Source organism: Phyllopteryx taeniolatus, chromosome 7, assembly GCF_024500385.1.
Source record: "Phyllopteryx taeniolatus isolate TA_2022b chromosome 7, UOR_Ptae_1.2, whole genome shotgun sequence".
NCBI lineage: Eukaryota > Metazoa > Chordata > Actinopteri > Syngnathiformes > Syngnathidae > Phyllopteryx > Phyllopteryx taeniolatus.
In genome coordinates, this window is record NC_084508.1 from 26,912,430 (window position 1) to 26,925,437 (window position 13,008).

The following is a 13,008-nucleotide window of genomic DNA, read 5'->3' on the forward strand; positions in this document are numbered from 1 at the left end:
AAGAAATGCGGCAAATTTAATTTTAATCTTAAATTTGTACATCAACATGTACTTGAGCGGTGTAAGTAAATGTTTTTCTGCATGAAGAAATGTTGATTTTGCCTTGTAGTACTCTTCAGAGTCTTCCAAATTGTTCCATTTATGTTAAAATCAACAATCTACAATGTTGTTTTTTGTCACCGTTTTCATGACTTTGGTTGTTTGCATGTCTGAAGTGAGGATAGACAGTACGGAAGATAAATGAAAATTTCCAGTCCAACTTATTATATCACCAAGGAACAAGAGAATAAATCGTCCGAGCAAAATATTTTGCGTTATCTGGAAGAAATAAAAACACGCACATTGATCAAATTCTTCGTGTATAATTCTCATGTGACAACAGGCCCAGGGACAAATTGTGTGTACAGTACTGCTCTCCTGTGTTGATTAAAATGTTCATATCCTCCCTGTAGCGTTACCTCGGTCTCGGTCTAGCCTTGGTATGAATACATGGTATCCTATAGTTATTAGTATTTACTTATTTAATAAAACCTATAAAACCTTAACATACCTACGTAAAACTATATTTTTCTTAAATCAATGAAACAATAGTCAATGAGATAAATTACCCCCCAAAAAACAAAAAACTAATGGGCTACATCTTAATTATCCAATGTCAGTTACAAAAGAAAATAACTAGTACACTATAGGACTTCGTGGACCGCTTTAATGTACAGCATGCGAATGACTTTGCCAGACCCTTGTTTAAAATGTTCAACATACAGTGGGGCAAAATAGGATTTAGTCAGCCACCAATTGTGCAAGTTCTCCCACTTAAAAAGATGAGAGGCCTGCAAATTTCATCATAGGTATACCTCACCTATGAGAGACAAAATGAGAAAAAAAATATCTAGAAAATCACATCGTCTGATTTTTAAAGAATTTATTAGCAAATTATCGTGGAAAATAAGTATTTAGTCAATAACAAAAGTTCATCTCAATACTTTGTGATATACCCTTTGTTGGCAATGACAGAGGTCAAATGTTTTCTGTAAGTCTTCACAAGGTTTTCACACACTGTTGCAGGTCTCCTCGAGAGCAGTGATGTTTTGGGGCTGTCGCTGGACAACACAGACTTTCAACTCCGTCCAAAGTTTCTCAATGGGGTTGAGATCTGGAGACTGGCTAGGCCACTCCAGGACCTTGAAATGCTTCTTACGAAGCCACTCCTTCATTGGCCGGGCGGTGTGTTTGGGATCATTGTCATGCTGAAAGACCCAGCCACGTTACATCTTCAATGCCCTTGCTGATGGAAGGTTTTCACTTAAAATCTCGCAATACATTCATTGAGTGTGACTGTTTGAGGTTGTGAACACGTGTCTTTTATACTGATAACGAGTTCAAAGATGTGACATTAATACAGGTAACGAGTGGAGGACAGAGGAGCCTCTTAAAGAAATTACAGGTCTGTGAGAGCCAGAAATCTTGCTTTTTTTTGTAGGTGACCAAATACTTATTTTCCACCATAATTTGCTAATAAATTCTTTCAAAATCAAACATTTTTCTCATTTTATCTCACATAGGTGAGGTATACCTGGATGAAATCTCTCATCTTTTTAAGTGGGAGAACTTGCACAATTGGTGGCTGACTAAATACATTTTTGCCCCAGTGTAGTTGTCTTTGGGACCGGGTAGAGTTGTGGTGAGGGCTACTTATTTCTTCCCACTCTCCTTGAATGCATCACGAGCTGTGGTGCGGCCCCTTTAAAGACATCTCCCGCGTTCCTAGTTGAGCGGAAATAGAAAGACTGTTTTTCCTCTATTTAAGCGCGCCAACAAAGACTTCTCCCCAGAACTTGAATCGCCGTCACATAGTTGGCACAGTTTGCTGGCTTTTTTTTGTTTTGTTTTGGTTTTTTTTTGGCCAATCCCTGTCGTCCTTCCGAGCCTCCGAAAGATGCCAGAGGAAACGTCCGGCGCGTCCAGCTCTGAGAGGTAAAAGCTTGTCATTTGGCGTTTTGACTTGATAATACCGAAAGCTGATCGCCTCGCATTGTCACCATGTTTGCGATTTAGTTCTTGGTTGTGTAGACGTGGTGGTGGCGGCGGCGGAATTTTGCAGTATTGCAAAGTAACAGTATTTCCAAATGCACTCGATAGCCGTTAAAAATGCTAACACCATTGACTAGCCATTAAGCTAACAACAAGCTTGGCTACCATGCCACGACGTTCATGTCGCCATTAAGTAGACGCCACGTCATGTCGAGTAGCAAGTGAAGTAGTGACTTAACGTGTGTTTAACACGTTTTACAGCAGCGTGGACGAGAAGCCGTGCTCCTCGTCAGCAGCCGCGACAGGCAGGTGAGTGTCTGAGCGTCCTCGGTCCTTGCTGGGCCTTTCTGGGGCTCTTGAACGTTGACTGTATGTATGTTTTTTTGTTTTTGTTCTTCCCTTCTCAACAGTTCTGTAGACGTCATGGAGGAGGCAAAGAAGCTCATCGGCACAGGGAACAGGCATCTCGTGATGGGCGACGTCGTCTCTGCAGTCGGTGTCTTTCAGGACGCGTGCAGCATGTTGTGAGTACATGTGGGTCACGAAATGGGGCTTTTTCCACTTTTTTTTTCTGCGTTGCTTTAAAGAAAGAACTGCATTTGTGCACATAAACCAGTTTTAATCTCCGTCAACTGCATTGCAGTACAGTTAAACCCCATGAATTTCGTTTTACCTGTCCCACATGCTTTGAATGCAAATTTCTACACAAATGTATTGAAAAGCACTTTAAACTATTATTTTTATCGCTGTAAAGAACAGACTATTGTATCGAAATGCTTTGAGAAAACTAAGACTTGCAGAAGTTCTTCAAATAAGAGGCAGTGTTCTTCCTTCAACAGTTGCCTGGTGTGTTGTGGTATTACGACTGAAAGTGTGCAATGCTGAAGTCACGTTTTAATTTTTTGTTTGTGTGTACAGTAAAAACTGAAATGATCACTTAAAAGTCGGCAGTATAGTAGGGGTGCGAATGATGACGTGTGATTCGCTGTTTGTTTATGTGCATCTCAGAGCTGCCAGGTATGGAGACACTGCAGATGAGTGTGGCGAGGCATTTTTCCTGTGTGGGAAGTCCCTGCTTGAGCTTGCCAGGTAACCCCGGTGTTAAAACTGTTAATGTGGTGCATCGTCGATTGAAGTTAATCTTGTTTTAACTAGCACTGTTGGCTATGTCAGACCAGCATAGCTTGGGCAACAAGCAGTGATGAGAAACAGTGCAGTCTTCCTGTCATTGATAAATGCGTCTCTTGCATTTTGGTGTTAGGATGGAGAACGCGGTCCTTGGCAATGCCCTCGAAGGAGTCCCTGAAGAATCTGAAGATGAGGAGCAGCCTTGTAATTCAAATATTGAAAGTGCCAATAACCTTGACGGTAGGCTTTCAAATGGGTGAGGGGGTGTGGAAACAGTCTGGATATTGGCGAAACTGTTTGTGCCATTCCTTGACTGCACTCATTCATTTGTGACAAACTCTCCACCTTGCTTTTTCATCCACATGTACGTATAGTTAAGTTTTAACTAGTAGTGAGTGATTTTCTATTAACTTGGAACCTATTTTGGTTGCAAAAGCTCACCTGATATGACACAAAATTTTTGATTGGCTGTTACAGCTGCAATGTTGTGATGTCGTTTACAAAATTTGAATCTCTGCAAAACCTGTGGCTGACTGTCTGCCTCGTTCAATCTAGTTGCCGAGCGCCGCACACTGCAACTGTTCGGTCGGTTTAGGCCATGTTGCATGGCGTGTAGCTGGCCTAAAAGGTTTTATGGGAAGTCTGTGCAGAAAAGTGACGATGATGTCCACATTCTTTGGTTGAGTATCTGTTTAATAGAATTTTACATGGTTGTAACAGTTGCTTAGTATGGCTTGTCCAATGCTGCACAAGTTCCCTGCCCATGAACATTGTCAAGAATTAATGCAAACTATCAGGCAAATATAATTCTTGGTGAAACAAGCCAAACTAATTTCCTACATGCCACTCTGGTGCAGAAAACACTCGTGATGAGCTACGAAAGCAGGTGTATGATGCAATGGCGGAGAAACCTGAGCCGGTAGTAACCAAAGCGCAGTCAGAGGATGGTCAGAGCAGCATTGAGGTGAAGCAGGAAAATGGTCTTGCAGAGTCTCCAACCAAACAAGCTGGGGGTGACTTTGGAAAGCACTCTGCTTCCCAATTAAATGGAGCGGAGAAGAGTCTGGTTGAGGAAGCGCAACTGAATGGAGTCGTGAATGGTGCTGGGGAAAGTCTCATAGACAGCATGGCAAAGACTCAAGAGCCGAATGGTGAGAAGACTGAGGCTGACGAAGAAAACGGCGACTCCAAACCTGAGGAAGAAGCAGAGGGCAGGCAGTAGACCTTTTAATACAAAGCACTAGTTGCATGTTGGGTGCAGCACAAACCTTGGTGTATTTTTTATTTTTTTTAAATCTATCAGTTCACATGCTGGTGTTAAAAGGAACTGTAGACTATTTAAACCACTTTTGAGCAATTTTATATTTTTTTGGCTGTGTTTTTTTATTTTGTATTTTGTATTTTTTTTAATAAATTAAGCAGCTTGTCAATCGTTTTCGCGCAGATGATGATGATGACGATGATGAAGATAAGGAAGGGGACAGAAATGGTGACAAGGTAATTTCAGTCTTGGAAATGTCTCCATTTATGTGTCTTTGAATCATTTTATGTATTCCACACTGGTCAGGAGGAGGATGAAGTTGGCAATCTGCAATTGGCTTGGGAAATGTTAGAGGTGGCAAAGGTCATCTATAAGAGGTGAGCACAAGATGCCATTGGATTATAAGTTTCTTACTCGTTTTAATGCTGCTTGTTGAAATTCTTTCAGAAAGGAAGGCAAAGAAGACCAGCTCATGGCAGCCCAGGCCTTCTTGAAACTTGGAGAAGTTGGTGCAGAAACAGGTCTGTTTGGCTCTCTTATATACTGTCTGATGTTTGAATTGGGGCATTTAAATATGGTAAATGTTTGAGAAGTCCTTGCACTTTAACATACTTTAAATGGTAACTTTGTTTTAAAACTGCCATAATCTGTCCATCATGCACAATTTCTCCCCCCCAAAAAATTCTGTCTATTATAAATGGGTATAGTACAAGTTAAAAAAAAAAAAAAAAATCCCTCTGAATGAAATGGTTGTATTAGTAGTGTTTAAAAAAAAAAAAAAAAAAAAAATCCCTCTGAATGAAATGGTTGTATTAGTAGTGTTTTAGAAAAGATGTAATTTAGTTTTTAAAATGTTCTGTTCTGTCCCAGTTTGTTAATAGGGCTGTAAATGTTTTTAAATCTGATTAATCACACAATTAAGAGTTGAGTTTGTAATTTCACACTATGACTGGGCATGCATTACAAGGGACTAAACTCTATACATGAGATTAAAAAGTAAATTTTCTTTTGTTCTTTTTAAACCTGTACACAACTTCTCCCTTGATGGTGAACCCAGTTTATGGAAGGAGGGTCCTTCATACCCACCTCTGATATAGAAGACTCTTAAACTATTTTTTATAAAATATATTCACTGGTCTGTGGGAACAACTATTGCAAAACGTGATTCTGTATTACACTGAAGTGGTCATATTTACATTGCTGCTGCACTGAAGATGTGGAAGCTTTAGTTCTTGAAAGGGCTTAAGTTGGACCTTGACGAAGGTGTATGTTGTGGTCTTGATGGGAACCTTGTAGCGGTATGCAAAATGGTTATGTTCACTCTGCTTTGTCCTGAAGGCAACTATCATCAGGCACTAGATGACTTCCAGGAGTGTTTGACCCTGCAGCTCAAGCATCTTCCTCCACACAGTCGTCTGTTGGCTGAGACCCATTACCATGTTGCCACAATGCTGTGCTACATGGATCACTACAGCCAGGCCATACAGCACTACAACAGTTCCATAAAAGTGATTGAATCCCGCCTGGGTAAGACCGCACAAATCTTTGCTGGTGTTTATTTTATGTTAACATCTCATACATTAAGGCCAAATACTGACCTGGTGTAACACAATAGTGTTGCAGTGCTGATCCCAGTGTTTGTGTAGCCATGTTGCAGGACTTGATCGATGCTGCAGAGGGCACCGAAGGGTTGACAGAGGCGAAGACTGAGCTGGAAGAACTGAAGCAGCTTCTGCCTGACATTCGAGAAAAAATAGAAGATGCTGAAGAGACTCAGAAAACAGCCAGTGCTGCCTCCCAGGCCATCCAGCAGACACTTGTATGGCCACAGTAAAATTAACAAAATGCTTTGACATTTGAATTTTTTAAAAATATTAAATGAGGGTCTCATTGAACTTGTTTAATCAACTAACTCTGGTAAATAACCTTTTGCAGGGTGGCGCGTCAACTTCATCAGCGTCCCTGAGTGAAAATGGCTGCCCTTCTTCAGGCTTTGCTGCCCCCACACAGGTAATTGTTTTTTTTTTCAGAATGAAATATTGAAACTGATGATTCCAATTTACAGCAAAGTTAAATTAAAAATTTCAGGTCCTGGTGAAATCAACTGATGGTGTGATGTCTTCCAAAGTGGCCACAGACATCTCCCACCTAGTCAGGAAAAAGGTGAGACAAGTTCTCTTGTTTAAAGTTTGACTTTGCATGATGTTTTTGTATAAAGTTGATGGACTGAGAACAGGATGCGTGCACCTGCTGGCCATGTTTTATGATCTTGTGCCCTTTAACAAGGTTCAGAGCAATCAGATTCTTGTCAATTGCGCGTTCTGTGACTCGTGCTGTGTTTGGAGTAACGTTTAGGGAAATGTTGTGTGAATGCCTTGGAGATGTGCTTCATCTTGCTTTGAGGTGTTGTGCATGTGTTGCTTTAAGTGGTTATGGTGTTGTGTCCAGATTGAAATTTTGCTCCTGGAATGCAGTTGTGAGGCTTTATTTCAGTCTTTTCTTCCTTCCACACCTTTTTTTTATTTTATATATACATTTCTACACAGAGGAAACCAGAGGAGAGCAGCCCAGTAAAGGACACTGATGCTAAGCAGGCCAAACAGGAAGCTACATTTAATGGCAGTGGAAACTCTAGTGCCAACAAAGGAGTTGAGAAGCAAACTTCACAGGAGGCGAGTGTGAGGCTTGTATTGTTCCGCAATAAGCTGAAGCTCCTGCTGCTAATCTTCTGTGGATAGTACCACAGACCGTAGTGCCACTTGGTTAGAATGAAACTCACATTTTTATTTTTATTTTTTTCTCAACTTGAAATATCCCCAAAATATAAATGTCTGCTCGCTGGTGAGGCCATGAATACTTTTTTGTAAAGTGGCATAAACTCAACTGGTTTACATGCTCCGACTTGGTACAAGTTTCAAGCAACTAAATGTTGCCATGTTTAGTTGTGCAAATCAATTCTACGCCACACAGTTGAATGCTCCTGGTAATTACAGTGGCAGAAAGCAACGCAATATGAAACAACCTTTTAGACACGACGCTTCAGTTATGTGAGCTTTGTTTGCTTATATTGTATTCATTTCCTGCAGCCTGCTGTCCAGTCGGCCTCTGTCCAATCTTCAGCGTGACGAGTTGCAGCTTTCGTGCTCTTTCAAGACCAGCATGCTAACCCAACTGCGTTATTCAAACACTTGTTGTACATAAGATCCATTTTCATAGATTTGTCTGTCCAGTTTTGTACACTTGCAATAAAATGTTTTGCAATTGCATGTTTATCTTTTTTCTTCAAACCTCTGGGTGTACTAGCTCTAATTCAGGTAAAGGCTTGCGTATTTGAAGATAAATTGCTGCTGGTTGGGAATGTTTGCTTATGGGGCTTGAAAAATAAACCAACATTCTGACAAAATGAATGCTAGATGTATTTTAACATGGAACAGTCCATTTTTAGCTGTTGATGGAGGTGCACAAAATCTCAAGTGGCATAAAGTGCTGTTTGAGGATGCAAGCGATTAAACTTTATTCAAAGGTCTAGTCTGATTAACTGGACTATTGGTGTAATGTGTACAGTATAGGGCTGCACGGTATATTGGTTGAGCATCGTCATTGCAATGTACATGTGTGCAATAGTTGCATTGCAGGGTACTGTGTAATGTTGATGTATTGATATGCAGTCAATGTGGTGTAATATGAATACGTGACCAGCAAAGGGACCTGGTTCACCATGCTAATAAAAATAGAACATATGCTGAGGTGGGTAGAGCAGCAAAATATTGTACTAGAGCAGAAGTGGGTAGTAACACCCGTTTATTCTGGTACATTTACTCAACATTTGGATAAATTGTACTTGTATATTGACAGAAAAAAACTGAATAGTTGAAACAGATCTGGCCAAGGTTACAAAAAAAATTGTTGCACTTAAGGATCCTAAGAGCACAGTGTCCTCCATCATCCTGAAATGGAAGATGTTTGGGATGATCAGAACCCTTCCTAGAGCTGGCCACCCGGCCAAACTGAAAAATCGGGGGAGAAGAGCCTCGGTGAGAGAGGTAAAGAAGAACCCAAAGATCACTGTGGCTGAGCTCCAGAGATGCAGTCGGGAGATGGGAGAATGTTCTAGAAAGTCAACCATCACTGCAGCCCTCCACCAGTCGGGCCTTTATGGCAGAGTAGCTCGACGGAAGCCTCTCCTCAGTGCAAGACTCATGAAATCCCGCATGGAGTTTGCTAAAAAAAACACCTGAAGGACTCCAAGATGGTGAGAAATAAGATTCTCTGGTCTGATGAGACCAAGTTAGAACTTTTCGACCTTAATTCTAAGTGGTATGTGTGGAGAAAACCAGGCACTGCTCATCAAATATATTGCCGAGTCTGAAATCATCAAATTCATGACTTGAGTCCAAGTCATGTGACTCGAGTCCACACCTTTGGTAACTAGTGAGTAACTTCTGAATTTTTTTTTTTTAAAACAGAGTATGAATGTCAAATAAAATAAAGATAACTAAAATATAAATGTGCAAATTCAGATATTTCTGAACAATATCACTTAATCTAAAATATAAATATTAACATAAAGTCTGAGCTTCCCTGCTAAAGCTACAGCCTCTGCGACTCGACCTTGGTTAAGCGGAAATGGATGGATAATTATTTGCAAGGTTTCCAAGTAATATCTATTTAAGTATCATGTTTGCGGCCTTATGCAATTACTTTCTTTGTCAAACCTCATTCATTTATTGCCTCTGTCAAAAGGTTCCTGTGTGACTTCCATGTAGGGCTCTAGTCTGCAGAACATCCATCCATCCATCCATTCTCTACCGCTTATCCGGGTCGGGTCGCAGGGGCAGTAGCTTCAGCAGGGACGCCCAGACTACCCTCTCCCCAGCCACTTCATCCAGCTCTTCCGGGGGGATCCCGAGGCGTTCCCAGGCCAGCCGAAGGATGTAGTCTCTCCAGCGCGTCCTGGGTCGTCCCCGGGGTCTCCTCCCGGTGGGACATGCCCGGAACACCTCACCAGGGAGGCGTCCGGGAGGCATCCGAATCAGATGCCCCAGCCACCTCATCTGGCTCCTCTCAATGCGGAGGAGTAGCGGCTCTACTCTGAGATCCTCCCGGATGACCGAGCTTCTCACCCTATCTCTAAGGGAGAGCCCGGACACCCTGCGGAGGAAACTCATTTCGGCCGCTTGTATCCGGGATCTTGTTCTTTCGGTCACGACCCACAGCTCATGACCATAGGTGAGGGTAGGAACGAAGATCGACCGGTAAATTGAGAGCTTCGCCTTTCGGCTTAACTCTTTCTTTACCACAACGGACCGATACAAAGTCCGCATCACTGCAGACGCTGCACCGATCCGCCTGTCGATCTCCCGTTCCATTCTTCCCTCACTCGTGAACAAGACCCCAAGATACTTGAATTCCTCCACTTGGGGCAGGATCTCATCCCCGACCTGGAGATGGCATGCCACCCTTTCCCGACTGAGGACCATGGTCTCAGATTTGGAGGTGCTGATTCTCATCCCAGCCGCTTCACACTCGGCTGCGAACTGCTCCAATGAGAGTTGGAGGTCACGGCTTGATGAAGCCAACAGAACCACATCATCTGCAAAAAGCAGAGATGCAATACTGAGGCCACCAAACCGGACCCCCTCTACGCCTCGGCTGCGCCTAGAAATTCTGTCCATAAAAGTTATGAACAGAATCGGCGACAAAGGGCAGCCTTGGCGGAGTCCAACCCTCACCGGGAACGAGTCCGACTTACTGCCGGATATGCGGACCAAACTCTGACTCCGGTCGTACAGGGACCGAACAGCCCGTATCAGGGGGTTCGGTACCCCATACTCCCGAAGCACTCTCCACAGGACTCCCCGAGGGACACGGTCGAACGCCTTCTCCAAGTCCACAAAACACATGTAGACTGGTTGGGCGAACTCCCATGCACCCTCAAGGACCCTGCCGAGGGTGTAGAGCTGGTCCACTGTTCCACGGCCAGGACGAAAACCACACTGCTCCTCCTGAATCTGAGATTCGACTTCCCGACGGACCCTCCTCTCCAGCACCCCTGAATAGACCTTACCAGGGAGGCTGAGCAGTGTGATCCCCCTGTAGTTGGAACACACCCTCCGGTCCCCCTTCTTAAAAAGGGGGACCACCACCCCAGTCTGCCAATCCAGAGGCACTGTCCCCGATGTCCACGCGATGTTGCAGAGGCGTGTCAACCAGGACAGCCCCACAACATCCAGAGCCTTTAGGAACTCCGGGCGAATCTCATCCACCCCCGGGGCCCTGCCACCGAGGAGCTTTTTAACTACCTCGGTGACCTCAAACCCAGAGATAGGAGAGCCCGCCTCAGAGAACCCACACTCTGCTTCCCCATGGGAAGGTGTGTCGGTGGAATTGAGGAGGTCTTCGAAGTATTCTCCCCACCGACTCACAACGTCCCGAGTCGAGGTCAGCAGCGCCCCATCCCCACTATACACAGTGTTGGTGGTGCACTGCTTTCCTCTCCTGAGACGTCGGATGGTGGACCAGAATTTCCTCGAAGCCGTCCGGAAGTCTTTCTCCATGGCCTCACCGAACTCCTCCCATGCCCGGGTTTTTGCTTCAGCGACCACCAGAGCTGCATTCCGCTTGGCCAGCCGGTACCCATCAGCTGCCTCAGGAGTCCCACAGGCCAAAAAGGCCCGATAGGACTCCTTTTTCAGCTTGACGGCATCCCTCACCGTTGGTGTCCACCAACGGGTTCGGGGATTGCCGCCACGACAGGCACCGACCACCTTACGGCCACAGCTCCGGTCGGCCGCCTCAGCAATGGAGGCGCGGAACATGGTCCACTCGGACTCGATGTCCCCCGCCTCCCCCGGAACATGAGCAAAGTTCTGTCGGAGGTGGGAGTTGAAACTCCTTCTGACAGGGGATTCTGCCAGACGTTCCCAGCAGACCCTCACAATACGTTTGGGCCTGCCACGTCGGACCGGCATCTTCCCCCACCATCGGAGCCAACTCACCACCAGGTGGTGATCAGTTGACAGCTCCGCCCCTCTCTTCACCCGAGTGTCCAAGACATGCGGCCGCAAGTCCGATGACACGACCACAAAGTCGATCATCGAACTGCGACCTAGGGTGTCCTGGTGCCAAGTGCACGTGTGGACACCCTTATGCTTGAACATGGTGTTCGTTATGGACAATCCGTGACGAGCACAGAAGTCCAATAACAGAACACCGCTTGGGTTCTGATCGGGGGGGCTGTTCCTCCCAATCGCGCCCTTCCAGGTCTCACTGTCATTGCCCACGTGAGCATTGAAGTCCCCCAACAGAACAATGGAGTCCCCAGCGGGAGCGCTCTCCAGCACCCCCTCCAAGGACTCCAAAAAGGGTGGGTACTCTGAACTGCTGTTTGGTGCATAGGCACAAACAACAGTCAGGACCCGTCCCCCCACCCGAAGGCGGAGGGAGGCTACCCTCTCGTCCACCGGGGTGAACCCCAACGTACAGGCGCCGAGCTGGGGGGCAATAAGTATACCCACACCTGCTCGGCGCCTCTCACCATGGGCAACTCCAGAGTGGAAGAGAGTCCAACCCCTCTCGAGAGGACTGGTACCAGAGCCCCAGGTGTGTGTGGAGGCGAGTCCGACTATATCGAGTCGGAACTTCTCGACCTCACACACCAGCTCGGGCTCCTTCCCTGCCAGAGAGGTGACATTCCACGTCCCTAGAGCCAGCTTCTGTAGCCGGGGATCGGATCGCCAAGGTCCCCGCCTTCGGCCACCGCCCAGCTCACACTGCACCCGACCCCTATGGCCCCTCCCACAGGTGGTGAGCCCATGGGAAGGGGGACCCACGTTACCCTTTCGGGCTGTGCCCGGCCGGGCCCCATGGGTGCAGGCCCGGCCACCAGGCGCTCGCCTTCGAGCCCCACCACCAGGCCTGGCTCCAGTGGGGGGCCCCGGTGGCCCGCTTCCGGGCAAGGGAAAACGAAGTCCATTGTTTGTCGTCATCATTAGGGGTCTGCAGAACATTTGGCACTAATTCCAACTTGTTAGAAATGAAAAGAGAAGTGATAGTTATGTACAGTGCGTAGGGGTCAGTCGCTCTGGAAGTACAACCATCACATGTAAGTGCTAGACTTTCTGCGGACTAAACGCTGGTGCACACATTAAGACAATCGGGCTGTTTTTGTCCCAATTCTGCCCCTTCCCGACCATGCACATCAATCGCCACACAATCTTATGTCATATAAGATGATCCTATAGAATTGTACTTAGGTCTGAAGTGTGTTAAGTGTGGATCTGTCATGATTTTAGGGTCCGAAACAGGTCGAGGCTGACTATCTTCAAAATAAAAGTATGAGATAGACTTACCTGACGAGCAGAAATGAAGCCATGTTGCTCTTGTGTCCATCAAGTTCCTCAGGGAGTCTGAGTTGACGCCACCTCTCGAATAGTAGCTCTAATGTGTATGCTGGTTTTGTTTCCTTCTCTATCAGATTCCATCTGTTTAGCCTTTCTGGTTTCTTCGCTCTGCTTGTGTTTCCTTGTGTTAGAAGACCCAATTGTTGGCAAACCAGGGATAGCTGCCGTCATGGAGACTTTTTTAAA

At 45.4% G+C, this 13,008-nt stretch overlaps 1 protein-coding gene across 3 annotated transcripts; it reads left to right on the plus strand.

The window, feature by feature from the left end:
* Positions 1–1,746: 1,746 nt before the first annotated feature.
* Positions 1,747–7,686, plus strand: nasp (nuclear autoantigenic sperm protein (histone-binding)). 3 transcript variants are annotated; one of them, XM_061780330.1, is made up of 15 exons: positions 1,747–1,974; positions 2,293–2,340; positions 2,442–2,555; positions 3,040–3,120; positions 3,293–3,399; positions 4,017–4,370; positions 4,604–4,656; positions 4,727–4,797; positions 4,868–4,941; positions 5,759–5,947; positions 6,067–6,239; positions 6,356–6,430; positions 6,509–6,583; positions 6,967–7,092; positions 7,507–7,686. In XM_061780330.1, exons 1-15 carry the CDS (start codon positions 1,937–1,939, stop codon positions 7,543–7,545), a joined length of 1,617 nt encoding a protein of 538 aa, XP_061636314.1. In that variant the 5' UTR covers positions 1,747–1,936; the 3' UTR covers positions 7,546–7,686. The 3 variants fall into 3 exon arrangements, with proteins under 3 accessions (XP_061636314.1, XP_061636312.1, XP_061636311.1); XM_061780327.1 differs by lacking the exon at positions 4,017–4,370 and having other exon boundaries at positions 1,752–1,974; XM_061780328.1 differs by lacking the exons at positions 4,017–4,370; positions 6,967–7,092 and having other exon boundaries at positions 1,751–1,974.
* Positions 7,687–13,008: the final 5,322 nt, after the last annotated feature.